The sequence below is a fragment of the Phodopus roborovskii genome, unplaced genomic scaffold (assembly GCF_943737965.1).
Source record: "Phodopus roborovskii unplaced genomic scaffold, PHOROB, whole genome shotgun sequence".
Taxonomy (NCBI): domain Eukaryota; kingdom Metazoa; phylum Chordata; class Mammalia; order Rodentia; family Cricetidae; genus Phodopus; species Phodopus roborovskii.
Window position 1 is genome coordinate 2,542,927 of NW_026125537.1, and position 15,337 is coordinate 2,558,263.

General features: G+C 44.1%; 1 protein-coding gene across 2 annotated transcripts in view; it reads left to right on the forward strand.

The window, feature by feature from the left end:
- Arhgef3 (Rho guanine nucleotide exchange factor 3) overlaps positions 1-15,337 on the forward strand; it is a 277,071-nt gene that overhangs the window by 140,973 nt on the left and 120,761 nt on the right. For both annotated transcript variants that reach the window (XM_051176745.1, XM_051176746.1), the window contains one exon: positions 3,003-3,065. In XM_051176745.1, coding sequence (XP_051032702.1) covers positions 3,003-3,065 — 63 coding nt within the window. The remainder of the gene's footprint in view (positions 1-3,002; positions 3,066-15,337) is intronic.

The window sequence follows — 15,337 nt, forward strand, 5'->3', positions numbered from 1 at the left end:
TATATTGCACATATGTGCCTAGTGCATGCCAAGGCCAGAGGTATTGGATCCCCTGGGACTGAAGTTATATTATAGAAGTTATATTGTAAGCCATGTGGGTGCTGGGAATTGAACCAGCCAATGCTTTTAGCTGCTGAGCCTCCTCTCCCAGTTGTCTGTCCTCATCCCCCCCCCCCTGATCTTCTTTTCTTCTCTCTCTCTCTCTCTTCCTTCCTTTCTCTTTCTCTCCCTACCTCCCTTTCCTCTCCCTACCTCCCTTTCTCCCCACTCAGTTACTTTCTTTTCATTTGTATGTTTGTGTGTTTTGAGACAGGGTCTCGTTGTGTAGCTCTGGCTGTCATGGAACCCGCTTTGTAGACCAGGCTAGCTTTGAACTCATAGAGATCCGCCTGCCTCTGCCTCTCAAGTGCTGGATTAAAGGCATGGCCACCATGGGTTTTAAAGATTATTCTTAGAGTAACTGACTCCAGCATCTTTGAAGGGACCACTAAAGGACATCTGAGGGCCAGACTTGGCTCTTGAAGCCTTTGAAAATGTCTGTCAGAGCCGGGCTGGTGGCTGAGGGTTGGAGGCTGGGTTCCAGGGTTCTGGAGAGGAGAAGAGCTCTTATTTGCTATTCTCCTCATCAGCTGATCTGTAGAGAGAACTGTATACTCTAACATAATATTTGAGCCCTAGTAATACAGTCTGTATTACAAAATATATAATCTGACACTATCAGGTAATGTCATACAGCTATGTGGCTTATATGGTACATACACAGGGCCTGCAACTAGTTATAGACACCACACACCTCATGTGTGGTGCCCACAGTGGCTGGGCCTGATGAGCGGGGTTTTATCTTCATAGACTGTATCTGGAACTTGAGCTTCCTCCTGCCCCACCCCTACCCTATCAAGATCACAGGTGCAGTACTACAGCATCACAGGGCAGGAAAAGCTAAAGCCAGGGAGGGCCTGGGCCCTCTAGGCAGCAGAGCCTCCCAGAAGCTCTTGCTCACACACTCACCATATCTTGTTGGTTGATACACTTCTGCCTATTTGCCCCACCATTCAGTCTTTGGGAGAGTATTCCACACAGAAGTTTCCACCAAACATTCCCAGTGGTGGGTAAGATGTAGACTCTTGCCACACATGCTCTATACAGTGTGTGAAGGATTTTACCTTTGGAAGTAGAATCCTGAATTTTCTAGCACTATAACATAGTATGTAACTTCCAGCAAATTGCTAAAATCTGCCAACCTCAGTTTATTTACCTGTAAAATGGGAATTATTTCTTGCCATACCTGTCTCAAAAGGTTGTCATGTTGACTAGATATAGTGGCACATGCCTGTAGCCCAAGCTGGTTGAGAGGCTGAAGTAGGAGGCTTGGTTCTCCAAACTAGTGGTGCTGTAGGGCTCTCAGCTCACTGAAGTGATGCAGACTGCTGCAGACTCACTGAGAAAAGAACCAGAGATGCTGATGCCAAGAGCTAAGTAGCTGGCTTTATAAAAAGAAACCCCAGCCCATTCCCCATCTTCATCTGATTCTTTTATTCATCTTGTTATAAAAAGCCTCTTCCCGTGAGACGATCTCATCACTGTACTTCCAAAATGTTCCCATCTACTTTTAGAGCACCAGCTGTGTGTACCAGTATTCTACTCTGCATTGTTGTAGGGCCTTGGGGGTATAGCTCAATAGTAAAGCACACACTTAGCAAGCCTAAGGTCCTGGAAAACCAAAAGTATATTTATTTTCCTTTCTTTGGGACTGATGTCACCACCATCACCACCCTGCCATCCCAATCTTGGAGTTGAGAAAGAGTGATTCAGAGAAGTGATGTGATTTTCCTAATGTGTGGACTAGGGTATGAGGATCATATTTGCTGTGTCTCTCTCTTACAAAAGTGTGCATTCTTTAACTGACTTGTGTCTTCCTGGAAGCAAATACAGAGCTTGGCACCTAGTAGATACCTGTTCAGCAAGCCTTTGTTCAAGTGATGGTGGGCAGTTCTGGTCACTATCCAATCCCTGCCTTTGTTCAGGTTCAGGGCTCTGAATGAGAAGAGGAGGTGGGCTTCTTTGGTGTTGCAGACTCCAAACATCTCCAGACAGTCCTGTGATACCATACCAGTAGTTCTGATCTTCTGGTAGCTTTCTTCTAAGCATTGTCAGTTCAGATTTGAGGACCCAAGAAATACTTGGCTCAGGCAGACCTGAGGATGCAGAAGACAACAGAACATATCCTGGATGTGCTTTCTTGTAGTTTATAGATAAATGTCTTTTTTGCTTTCTAGAGGGGAAGATGTGTTTTTGTGTGATCATAATTATATGAATTCATTTGAAATATCTGTAGTAGAATAATGACTTTCCTGATTCTGGAAGTATGAAAGAGAAAGGAGTGTGTGTGTGTGTGTGTGTGTGTGTGTGTACATGCATGTGTATGTTTCTGGGATCAAATTCAGGGCCTTCTATGATCTAGGCAAGTGTCTGCTACCCAGCTACCCCATCACCATCCCTAAGTCTCAGTTTTTATGGCTATCAGTGGGAAGGTTGGAGACAATGTTTAGGTTTATTTCCAGAATGTGGCCTTGTGATTACACCATGAGCCAGGACAAGGTTTAGAACAGATATTTTCAAGGGAATTAGATTTCTTTACACTCTGATCTGTTCTTCCAAGTCTGTCAGAATTAGACCTAGTATCTAAATTTCTAAATGTTATATAGAAACATTTATGGAAAACACATAACACAGGGGGGAAACAGGGAGATGGAGAGAGAGAGAGAGATAAAGAGAGAGAGAGAGAGAGAGGTAGCATGAATGATAGGAACACAAACCAATCACCTCACCTTAGAGCTTAATAATTCCCCATGGTTCTTGGACCTACTACCTTCCATCCTTGGCTGGAACTTTTGAGAGACCTGGTGGAAGTGATAAGAGCTGCATGTGTTATTTGATTGCTTCCTTGATCAAAGCCACAATCCTGTTTACATTTCAATTTTGTTTTTTTATCTGTTTTGCAGCGGAAACGGAAGCAGAGTTCCCAGGATGAAGATGCTATCAGCCTGTGCAGTCTTGACATAAGCGTAAGTTCAATTCTTTCTACCTTCCATCCCATACCTGCACACCGTGATAGCATCACTCTTAGTAAGAATGTTAGCTGTTACCAGGCTGTATACTTAAAGTGGGTTTCCATCATCTGACTCTGCAGTTGTGACCAACAGGAGTTTCCTTTTTTATCTCTTTATCATTTTACTGAAGACAGTTGTATACCCAACTTGAACTTCAAGCCAACTCATTTATTGTCCACATTTTTTTTCTTATAAAATGAATTATAAACAGGCATCTGGGTAGACTCTAGATTAATTCCACTGTGCAGTTTGAGAGGCTGGTTCAAGAAGATAGAGCAGATGTTTTTCCTTTGGGAGGTGGTTGGAGTCATTGACTTGGCTAAAATCCCAGCAGCAGGATGATCCAAAGCTAGACAAAGATTCTCATGGCATGGTAGAGTGAGTGGCACTGGGTTCAACAGATCTTAGTCAAGATTAGCATTCATGTGGCCATGTAGAGTGATTCCTCATCTGGTAAATAAGGCTGAAAAGGCTCCATGTGACTTTGTGAGTCAAATAAAACAATGAAAATGAGAGAGCCAAGAGTATCACCTGCTACTTACTAAGTGCTCAATAAACATCAGCTGCATTGTGGTTTTTCTGCAAAAGCATAAGCTTGCAAAAGAGGCTCAGTGACGTGGTGGCCAAATGCTTGTGATGGCAGAGGTCAGAAGCCTCATTTGGATTGCCTAGATGTTGCATTTTGTTAACTTCCTGTGCATGAACTCTGGTCCTGTGACTGATGCAATTGAGTGTGTGTAACCTTTACCCAGGCTGGGGGCTAGAGTGGGAACTGAGGCCTCCCAGGTCCCTCCTGCCCTCATGTCTATTCATCTTAGACATCCTTTGGGGTTTACTCTTCATGCAGTGTAGTCCATGTGACATTGTGGTGTTTCCCACAGAGTGCATGCAAGCATTCTATGATGTATGAAGGCTCCAATATTTAGCAGTGGAACCTTAGACAAGCTGCTCCCACTCCCTCTGGTTGGATGATAGGTCTTCTAAAATCATTGTGAAAAATGGGACACTTTGAATATAAATTATTAGATTACCATTTAATGACACTGATTTGCCAATATGAACAATGCTCTTTTAGCTGTTTTTTAACGATTACAAATTTCCTGATGTAATAGCATTGGTATCTATCCTAGTCTTTTAAACCATCAGATTGATGGAGTCAGGCTAGTTTACCAGGTTGCCATGGTAACAAGACAGAAAGATATTCTGGGGTTTTCTTTATTTATTGGATATTATCTTATTGACAAGTGAAGCTATGGAACGTCTCTCATCAGCAACAAGATTCTTTGTGTGTTTAAGTGTTTTTAATTTTATCTAACTTTATTTTTAGAATTCAACAACTTTCATGATCTACAGAGTCTTAGTCATCATGCATTTCAATGTCCTTGGATTGCAGATGAAACATTAGCCACCTGGGGGTGGTAGGCAGGACTTTTGTTCAGGCATTTCTAAGATCCTGCATCAGCATAGTCTTCTTAGCTGTAAGCTGGCATTTATTTTTCAGGAATGCATGTCTCAAAATGCTTTTTTAAATCAGAGAACTGCTGACCCTTGATCTGAAAGGATTACTGGCAATTTTAAGTTTGATTTGGTTTTGCCTTGCCTTCTTATTCAAGTCACCTAGGTTTCAGATAATGAATAATTTCTAGATAATGATTTTTCCCTCTGTGCAATTTCAGATGTTTCCTCTTATCTAGACCAACTCATGTATCATGCTTTGTCACAGTAATGAGATTTTATAGAAGAAAAATCTACCCCATTTCACTAATAGGGATATCTTAGGGGTTCAGCCATGGCCAGGCTTATTTCTGATTTACTTGGGTTTTTGTCAGAGTCTTGGCAAACAGATCTCCAGAACCTAGGCTGGGGTTCCTCCATTTATTGCCACATATAATAATTGTACATGTTGAGACCTAGAATATATATATATCTTAATAAAGTATAGGGCATGAAACTACTGTGTTGCAAGTTCCACTGTCCCTTAGAGTCATGCAGAGGTGAGAGGGGATGTGGCATATCCAAGCATGGCCAGGAAGGAGTTTCTCACTTCAAACTTGATACCCTGTGTGTACTCAGAGGAGATGAGCTAAGCTGAATTAAGTGTTGGGTGGAGCTACCCATGAGAAGGTGTTTCACCATAAATGCAAAGGTGTCTAAAGCTCTGAGCCCAGGGAGTTAATTATTCTGGTGAGGAAGTGGTCTTTATCAAAGGATTTTGTCTTTGTGCCCTTGAAGGGTGATGTCCAGGAGAGTCCTTACAGCAACGGTACCAAAGAGGTGATGTTTCTATTGCTGCTATTTCATAATTTTGCCCCAAACAGCCATTAACCCAAAGACTCAGGCAGTCCTCCTGCCTCCGTGTAGCAGGGACTACTACCTGTTTTGACCCTGTTACTGTGTGTAAGTGAAAAGTATGGGGGGGGGGGTTCAGTTAGTGGCTCATGGTGGAGGGTGTGAAGGTTTAGGAAAGTGAGATAGGTACTTCTCAGTTTTGATATCACTTCCTAAGTGGTAAAACAAACATGGGATGTGTGCTTTGAACAAGAAGTTACTAGATAAGAGAAAGGGCATCTTCAAGGGTCAGCAGTCAGGCTGCCATTTAGTCTTAGCCTGATGCTGAGAACACAGTGGGTTTTTAGTAAATACTTACTCTAGAATTAGAGACATAGACACACACACACAGAGAGAAATTCCTAAGGAGTGCCCCTTTAAAGAAACACATTTGTGATGTGAAAAGGTAGGAATTGTTTGCACGGGTGAATTCACCTGCTGATTAAAAAGTAACTGTCAAGAAGTTGAATGCAGTGGCACACTTAGGCTGTCGATCCCAGCACTTCGGAGGCAGAGGCAAGAGTATTGTTGAGTGTGAGGCTAACATGCACCATATAACAACCTTGTAAATCACATGTGGTTCCCAGGCATTTGTGGCCCCTGGCCAAGCCCTTTTGTTGCCCACTCCTTCCACAGGGGACACTAGAAGGTCTTGAAGCCCAAGGGAGGATGACCTGCCTCCAAAGTATTGTGCTTCAGTTGGGACTAGAATGTCTCCACAGTTGGCAAAATAATTAATGTCTTATTTTCCTTCACCACTTGAATTGATCCGTTGCCTGATCCCCCAGCTTCCGGAGAGAATAGAACACAAACTATTTCAGAAACAAAAATAAGGCAGCATGTATTTTTGAGAACAATTTGCAGAGTGGAAAAGGTTTCTGGCAGCCGCCTCCAAATCTCTTCTCACGTCAAGGATATGAGTGGGCTGCCTGTGGGAAGATTTCATCTCCCTCTGCAATCTGCTAGTTTAAATCTAATGGGTGAGAGATGCCTGAGTAGGGAGCAAACCGGGTTCTTGAAGTCTCGTGAAGACTTTGGCAGGAGAGCCAGCTGTGCCCCCACACAAGAACTCAGCTCTGCCTGAAACAAATGAGCCCTGGGCTGGACATAAAAGTAGACCCCATTGATAACATGCTAGGAATAGTGAAAGAGTTCACTGTGAAAACTTAGGGAAATGTGAAGGTCGAACACTTAATATCTGCCTCAAAGCAGTAGCTATGTTTCCACATGTTGCCTTCCTGTCATTATACATGCCCTTTTATAATGTTTGCATTGCCAGATATTTCAGACATACAGAATAAAATAACAGAGATACTACTTCAGACACATTGAATGGCAGTAGTGCAACCGAGGAAGCATTTGCTTGGTAGTGGAGCCTTTGCAAGCCTGGTGCAACCATCAGGTTTGATGTTTGTTGCTGTCTTCTGTGTCCACAAACTTACTACACCCACATGTTCCTAAATGCTGTATGTATTTTAAGCCAGCCTTTTAAGTTTCTGTGAGCACGTATGATTTTTAAAATTTCTACTTATTTATGTGTATGTGTGTATGTGCAGACACGTATGCTGTGGCACATGTGTGGAGGTCAGAGGGCAACTTACAGGAGTTGATTCTTTCCTACCATGTGAGTCCTGGGGAATGAACTCAGACCATCAGGTTTGATAGCAAATGCCATCTTGCAGGCCCATAAGCACATACAATTTTAAAAGTTGGGATCATGGTACATATTAATTTATTTTGGGTCTTTTCACTTACTGTTTGAGAGTACATCACTGCATCCCACAATATTCTTTAAAAAAGCATTATTTCTAACAACTACGCTGTCAAATGAAGGCACCAAATTAGTTCAGCCCATCCTTTCTTAGGATAATTTATGTAAGCACAGACTTTTCTCTGTTATAAATAACACTGATGGGCATCCAAGAATATGCTTGTGTAATCCCTTTACTCAGCAGGATCAAATCCAAGATCTGAAATTCCTGGCTCACTGGTTGTAGCCCCTGAGCAGCCTTATGTTCCTTCTGTAGTGGGAGGCAGAAGTGAAGCTTGGAGATGCTGCGTGTCTTCTACAGAAGCTGTCAGGGCTCATTCAGAGCTTGTCTGCCCCATCCTTCTTCATGAAGCATCACCATCCCTTGCTGAGTCTGGGAGGTGCTTATGAACATTTGTCCCTCTCCTTCAGAGGCTGGTGACAATGAACAGTGATACTTCCTTTCAATGCTAGTGAGGCTTCTGTATGGAAGGTGGTTATGGACCTGAGATTTGACCCCAGAGGTGGGGGGATTAGAGTTCACATCCTTCTTATATTTTCTTTGCCAGTTTATAGGGACCAAGATAAACCCTACTGAAGCTCCTGCAAGGAATACTTGGAGAGTGTGTACCACACCTCATGCTTTTGAGTTCCTTCAGTTGTGACAATATCTGTTCTGTCCCCTGTAAGGTCTGGAGACACACTCAGATCTTGCTCTTTCCCTTTCCTAATGAGAGGTGGGAAACAAGTAAGCCGCGCAGCCTTTGCGTGGCAGAGTGACCTCAGGACTCCCTCCGTAATGGAGACCATAATTCATAATGTATATGCCTGCCTCACCTTGGCCTTCAGGTGCTACCAGGCACCATCTGAGCCCTGCCTTACCTGCCCTGCCTTTCACCTGTCCCTTTTACCGGTTTTCCATGTTGGTTTTCTTTCAGTTCCTCAAAATTTCTATGCTCCAGCTTGTCACTGGCCCTTTGTATATATTGCCCCCCTATGTCTGGAATACACATATTATGTTCTGCTGCAGCCTCAGAGGCAATTCCTTTCCTGCATGGCCGAGCTACCCCATACTGTTCAGGATAAGAAAGGGGGACAGGCCTGTGAAGCAGGTGGCAGGCACACCCATGTTTTCATTCCCAGTTCATTCCAGTGACTTGTGCTGCACTGACACTGTGCGTGTGTGCTGGTATAGAGGGGGAGAGCACTCCCTGTCTCCATGGGGCAAAGCCATGTTTACTGTAACAGAAAGACTACTTCATCTCTTCTCACAGCATCCAGATAATTAAAAGATACCATTTCTGCAGGTTTGTTTCTTGCTGGCCATTGTGGAACCTGCTACCTGGAGAGATTAGCCTTCCTCTAGTCAGCAGGAGGCTGTGATGAATTATGTGCAATTTTAATAAAGCTCTTATCGCCCTGGGGACCAGGCAGACTGTGGAGATCAGCATTTAGCACTCTCTCATCTGTAATCTGTGGGCATTCTCATTTGGGATGCACTGTTGTTCATGGTGCCTATAGAGTCCCTTGGGCATAAGGTAGCAGGGACCCCACTTTCAGAAGGCTGATTGGAGTCTTTCATCTGATGTCAGGTTTGACCAGTGTTTACATAAGCACACTGCAACTTACTTTTGGCCTGGTCAGTTATTAGAATTATTAGGCCAAGGGCCAAACAAGGACTTTAAAGAGCCTCTCGGATACTAATAGCTTCAGTATATGCAGGTCAGCATAGCTGTCTTTTTGGTCTCCCAGTGAGCTGACATAGTGGGGCTCACGTTAAATGAGGGTTCCCTCACTCTGTAATGTCTGTTTCTATTTATGATCAGAATTACAATTTTTGTATGCTTGGGGCCAGAACTTGACTGGGTACCTCGGTTTTCTCCCTTTAAACTGAGATCATAACAACACCCTTCCTTAAAGCTGTGAGGATGAGGATGAGTTAGTTTACTGAAGAACCTAGCCCCTTGCTCTTAATAAGCACAAGAAAACTCTGCAGTGGTTTGAATAAGAATGGCCCCCATGCCAGGCAGTGGTGACAGCACAATTTAAGCCCTGCACTTGGGACTGGGATTTCCAGATCTTCCAGGCCAGCCCCGGCTATACAGACAAACCTTGTCTGTCTCAAAAAAACAAACAAAAAGGAAGGGCCTCCATAGACTCATATATTTGAATCTGTAGCTACCAGGGAGTAGAACTCTTTGAAAGATATTGAAACATATAATGGATGCAGAGATACGGTTAGGGTGTTGTGGCCTTTCTTTTGTTTTTTCGAGACAGGTGTGTTGTAGTCCTGGCTGTCCTGGAACTCACTCCGTAGACCAGGCTGGCCTCAAACTCACAGAGATCCACCTTTCTCTGGAACTAAAGGCATGTGCCACCACCGCCTGGCAGGTGTAGTGGCATTTTGAGGACGTGGCACTTTTAAGGTTTGTGCTTTGCAGTGGCCCCTACCTTTTTACACAGACTTTATTTGCCTGTTCATTTGGGAATGGGGTCTTGCTACCCAAGTGACCTTCCTGCCTGAGCTTCACACTGGCTGTGTTCACTGCTAAAAGCCCTTCTTGCTGGCTGCTCTTCCCTGACACAGCTGCTGCCTGCAGTTTTGTTTTTATCAGTGTGTCACATGGGTGAAATGTCAAAGTGCATGGCCTTTCCCATCTCCAGATTAGTTTCTTTCCCTGAGTGACATCCATCAGTTTCCTCCATGACTTTCATAACTTTGGCTTCTTATTCTGTTTTTATCACTAGAAAATATCCCAGTGCACAGATATGTCACAGCTGCCCACCCCCGTGATATTTCATCTTTTCTATTGTTTATTATTTCATAAAACATTCTTTTTAAACCATAATTATTCAGTGAGGAACAATTGTGTTTACTATATCCCAGATCTAAGTAAAGACCATCCTCATGCAGTTAATGAAGGGGAAGATGAGAATAAAGACTACAAATCTTTTCCCATTTCAGTGGTAGACAGCACGAGCATCCCTCTTCAGCTTCTCTGTTTTCCTTCTGCTTCTTCATTCCACTGCACATCATGGGCATCAAAGAAAAACAAACAAGTTAAAAACAAAAACAAAACTAAACCATTTCCAAAGTTGGCTACATTGGGGGCAGGAAAGAAAAACAAACAAGTTAGTTAAAAATAAAAGAAAGGAAGAAAGAAAGAAAGAAAGAAAGAAAGAAAGAAAGAAAGAAAGAAAGAAAAAGAAAAAAGAAACCATTTCCAAAGGCAGGTCTCAATAGATTGTGACCATTAATGGTGAAGGGAAAGTTATTTTGCCTCATTTGAAACTCCATGTGTGTCTCCGGGTAGTGTGGTGCTTGCCTTTAATCCCAGCACTCGGGAGGCAGAGGCAGGAGGATCTCTGAGTTTGAGTTCAACCTGGTCTACAGAGCGAGTGCCAGGACAGGCTCCAAAGCTACACAGAGAAACCCTGTCTCCAAAATCAAAAACAAAAACAAAACAAACCAAACAAACAAACAAACAAACAAAGCCCTGTGTGTCTGCAGCTCAGTGGGTAAGTTCTCCTGCTGTTCCTGCTGCTCCTGCTGCTCCTGCTGCTCCTGCAGAGGTCCTGGGTCTGATTCCCATCACCTACATGGTAGTTCACAAACCGTCTGAAACTCCAATCCCAGGAAACCCAACACTGTCTCCTGCTTCCATGCACCAGACACGTGTAGGCATACACACAGACAAAACACATGTGCACATAAAAAATAAGTCAATAAGCCTTTTTTAAAAGCTCTGTTTCTGAAACCCTTAAACTGTTTATATTTATGTTTCCTCTCTGGCATCTTGGGTCTACCTAAAAATTACATAAATAATCTTGGTGAGCAAGTGCCAGCCCTGCTTCTTTCCATTCTTGCCTAATTGAATTTCTCCCACATGACTTGATCATTGCATCAAACTCCCATCTTGGGTCTGGACACATGTTTTGGTTTCATTAGCGTAGGCTGTTTTCTTTATCTTTCCTCTGTGTGTCTGACACCTGTCTCCATGAAGGCCTTTCCATTTGACATTGCTATAAAGTAATACTCCTCTCTACAGAAGAGAAGGAGTGTGTGTGCCGTGCATGGAGTGTGTGTATATGTGTGTTGTGTATAGTATGTGTATATAGTATGTGTGTATGTGTGTGTATATATATGTGTGTGTGTGTGGTGTATGTATAGTGTGTGTAGGTGTGTGTGTATGTATGGTGTATGTGTATGATGTGTGTGTGTGTATGATATGTGTATTGTGTGTGTGTGTGTGTGTGTGTGTGTGTGTGTGTGTGTGTGTGTGGTATTGGGATTTGAATTCAGGAACTCACCACCAATGAGCTATGCCCAAGTTCTCTTTTAACCTTTTCTTTTGAACAAGTTCCCTACTAAGTTGCCCAGGCTAACTGTGTATTTGCAGACATCCTGCCTGGCCTCCTAAGAGGTTACAGGCCTGTACAGCCATGCCTGCTGTATTAGTTACTTATCTAATTCCTGTGACAGGATACAGGACAAAGGAGAGGACAGGTTTGTTTATCTTACAGTTTGGGGTTTGGGCCTTCCCGATGGGGAAGACATAGCAGCAGGAGCTTGAGGCGGTTGCTTATGTGATGCCAACATAAAGGAAACAGTTAGTGATGGACACCGATTCTCCGCTAGCATTTTCCCTTTCATGCAGTCTGGGACTCCAACCCACAGAATGTTGCTGCCTCTATTGGACAAATCTGGATCTCTCCCACATATGCCCAAAGACTTGCCTACAGAGAAGTTCTGCGCTCTACCAAGCTGACACTCAGAAACTAATAGTAAAGCCAGCTAAGCGATTGTTTTAAACAAGCTACTTCTCTAACTGATATTCAGCAGAATTCTGGTGATGCATCTCTCAAATCCAAGCCTTCATGCTCAGTAGCTGAGAGCTGATAACTGTGTGGCAATTTGCCTATAAACAGACCCAGACTCAGCCATATTAACCTGCCTCAGCTGGACAGTTGTCAGGAGGACTTTGTCTTTCGTAGATGGACAAGTCTAGGGCCTCCTGCCTAGCTTCCCTGCTTCTGCCCTTGCCTCTCTGTTACCCACTTTTATCACAGATGACCACTCAACCACTCTTCCTAAGCCTAAAGCCTACTGTGTTCCCCATGCTTCCTTCATCTTTAGTGGCTTTGACACCCTCTCCTAGTGACAATGCTGCTCTTCTAACTGGTCACTACACTGTCCCTTCTTCCCTGTGTTCCAATTATCCTGACCTCTCCCTGTGCACCTCAGGGCCTTTGCATCTGCCATTTCTCTCTATGTAGAAAGCCAGTTAGATGGTCACTCGTGTAACTTCTGCCTCAGTTTCCTTCAGATGTCCATAAAAATGCATTTTCTGTCCTTTCATTGGAAATAGCGAATCTGTCCCAGCCCCTTCTTCTCTTTCCCTCCCCCCTCTTTCCCACTAACTGCTCCCCCCCTCCCGCCCCACACCTCTTTTTTTTTGAGACAGGTCTTCTCTGTAGCTTTGGAGCCTATCCTGGAACTTACCCTGCAGACCAGGCTGGCCTCCAACTCTTTTCCCCATCCCTCTGTATACGCCCTCCACCCTTGCAAACCCCCCCCCCACACACACAAAGAAAACAGAAAATAAGAATAATGAAAGTTTTAAAGTTAAAAAACAAAAATGCAAATAAAAACATCTCTCATTGGAAACTGTGGTACATCACGGTTATATATATTTATTATCTGTCTCTACACACTAGAATATACCTTATTTATTTATTTGCATTATGTGCATCTAGAGCAGTAGCTGACACAGACAAAGTTTGATGAACACTGGTTACATAAATGGCTGGCTGTGTCATCACCTCACGTCTTTGATGGTTACGGAAAACAAAACAATTTATCTTGGCAACATTTTAAGAATGTCTTTCTGTCTTCTTCTGCATACATACTTACACATTCCTTCCTTCTCTCTCTCTCTCTCTCTCTCTCTCTCTCTCTCTTTCTCTCTTATGAAAACCAACAAAACAAGAGGAAAATCAAGACCCACTTGTACAGACCTTGTGACAGACAAGGAAGGTTAGTGAAGACAATGCAGGGTCTCTCTGAGGTTGTAGAGGGACCAGCCTAATGATATAAGCTGTTGGGACTATGTGGCATGCATGTCATCCACAACATCACATAGAAGGCCAATGCCATCCACTTCTGCCTCAGCCAATCTTGCAGGTATCTCTCAGGATAATGGCAGGCCTGGAAATTTTCTGTGCATATCAATAGCATTCTGCTCTTGGGTCTCTTTTTCTTTCCCATTTAGTGGCATTGCCTCCACTCACTGTGTCTGCCACATGGTTACCAGGGGGGAGATTTGCAAAGAGCTTCAATCAACACTCTGTGGTTGTTTATCCACAGCCAGGGAAACAGCAGCTTCTGGGTTCTAAGCCAATGATGGAACACCAGCACGTGGTTTGTATTTCACCTTGGAGTCTGTTCTGGCCAATCCCATTCAAATGAGACAGGCCCCATTTTAGCGGCTGAAAGTGTGCCTGCTTCTCTCAACTAGATGGAGGAGAACTCTTTCCCAGTCTTCTTCCAGGGCTCACGGGGGAACCATGATGCTCAGTCCATGATGCTGAGACCCTGAGAGACAGACCCCTACCTTCCATGTGGGGATAATGTGTAAAGGGAAAGTGTGTGTAAGCTGAACATGCCTCTGCTGCCTGTGAGCCTCAAAGATGGCACAGAACTGTAAGGGCTTCTGAGTGAGTCTTAGATGGGACCTAAAGATCCAGTATGCTTAGTCAGACTGTCTGTCTGTCTGTCTCTCTGACTGCCTCCTGAGTACTGTGTGTCTTTTTGTTTAAATCAGCAGGTAACCCAAAAGAAACACTTAGAGGTAACCGAGACAAGTGTGCTTTCAAGAAGAGGGCATTCAGGCTGCTTTAAAAATTCCCGTAGACTGGCTGCCTTGTCATCACGTGACCTTATCATCACATGACCTGAGGACAGGATGGAGGCACAGCTGTGCTTTGGCAAGGGCCTGTTTCAGGGCTGCAGGCTTAGGCTTATTGTACTCTTCTGTACAAAGAATGAGAGTTCATTGGGATCTTTTTAAAGGCATTAACCATATGCATGAGGGCCCCTTCCCCATGACCTGATTAACTCCCAGAGGTCTTACCTGATACCTTCACATTGAGGTTGAGTTTCAGTTCATGAATTTTGAGGCATTCTCTCTTCAGTGTCTGGTAGAGTTTGATGCTGAAACATTACTCGTAGGCTCATGATCTGAATAGTTATTCCCCAGCTGATCCATTACTTTGAGAGAGTCTGGAAACATTGGGAGATGGGGGTCTTATAAGGAAGGAGTGAGTCAGCAGAGGCCGTGGCACACACACTCTTACTTTGCACTCTCCATGGCAGTCAGCAGCGCAGTCTCAACTCACTCTGTGTGGCAACAGATGGGATCGCTCTCCTTTCCAGCTGTTGTGCCCCCAAAACATTGTGTTTCTGCCACGTTGTAATTTCACACATTGCTGTGTTCCTCAGTGATGATTTCCCTCCAATACACAACCAGAAACTGGGATGGCTGACCTTGAGATGACTACCAGCCTGCAGGAATGAGTGCTGGCCATTGTTCTGGTCATCTCCAGGACCAGGTAGAGTTCCTGGAATGAGAAATGGGCATCTTCTGGGGCCTGGTGAGGAGGCCTGAAAACAGCAGTGTTTTGAGGGAGGTGTTGCTGTGTGTTACACATGATGGATGGGCTCCTGGGAAACCAGAGTCAGGAACAAAATTGCCTCAGTGATCTGAGGCGGGGGGTGGGGATGGGTGGGGGGGTGGGGGGTGGGGGGGAATGGGGGGTGGTATTTGATTTAGGGTTTGTGTTTGAATCAAAGGTAATGTTTAACTGAGTAGACGTAGACATGATGCCTCAAAGGGGTATGTGTGCTTCTGTGGGAAGCAAGGTTTCAGATCTTCTGTGCGAAGGGGCTGCTGAGACCCTTTCCTTTAGGAATGCCTTTCTGTGACCTAGAAAACATTTCTAGAATAGGAAGTCCCTAAGCACTGTGTCAGTGTCATTTGGTTCTGTGTCTTGTCCCTTCATATCCTTACTGATTGGGCATCTGCTGTGTCTTCTCTGCACTCAGGGTGAGCGAGCCAGTCAAGGTTTGTGCTTAGCTTTCCTTTGCTGA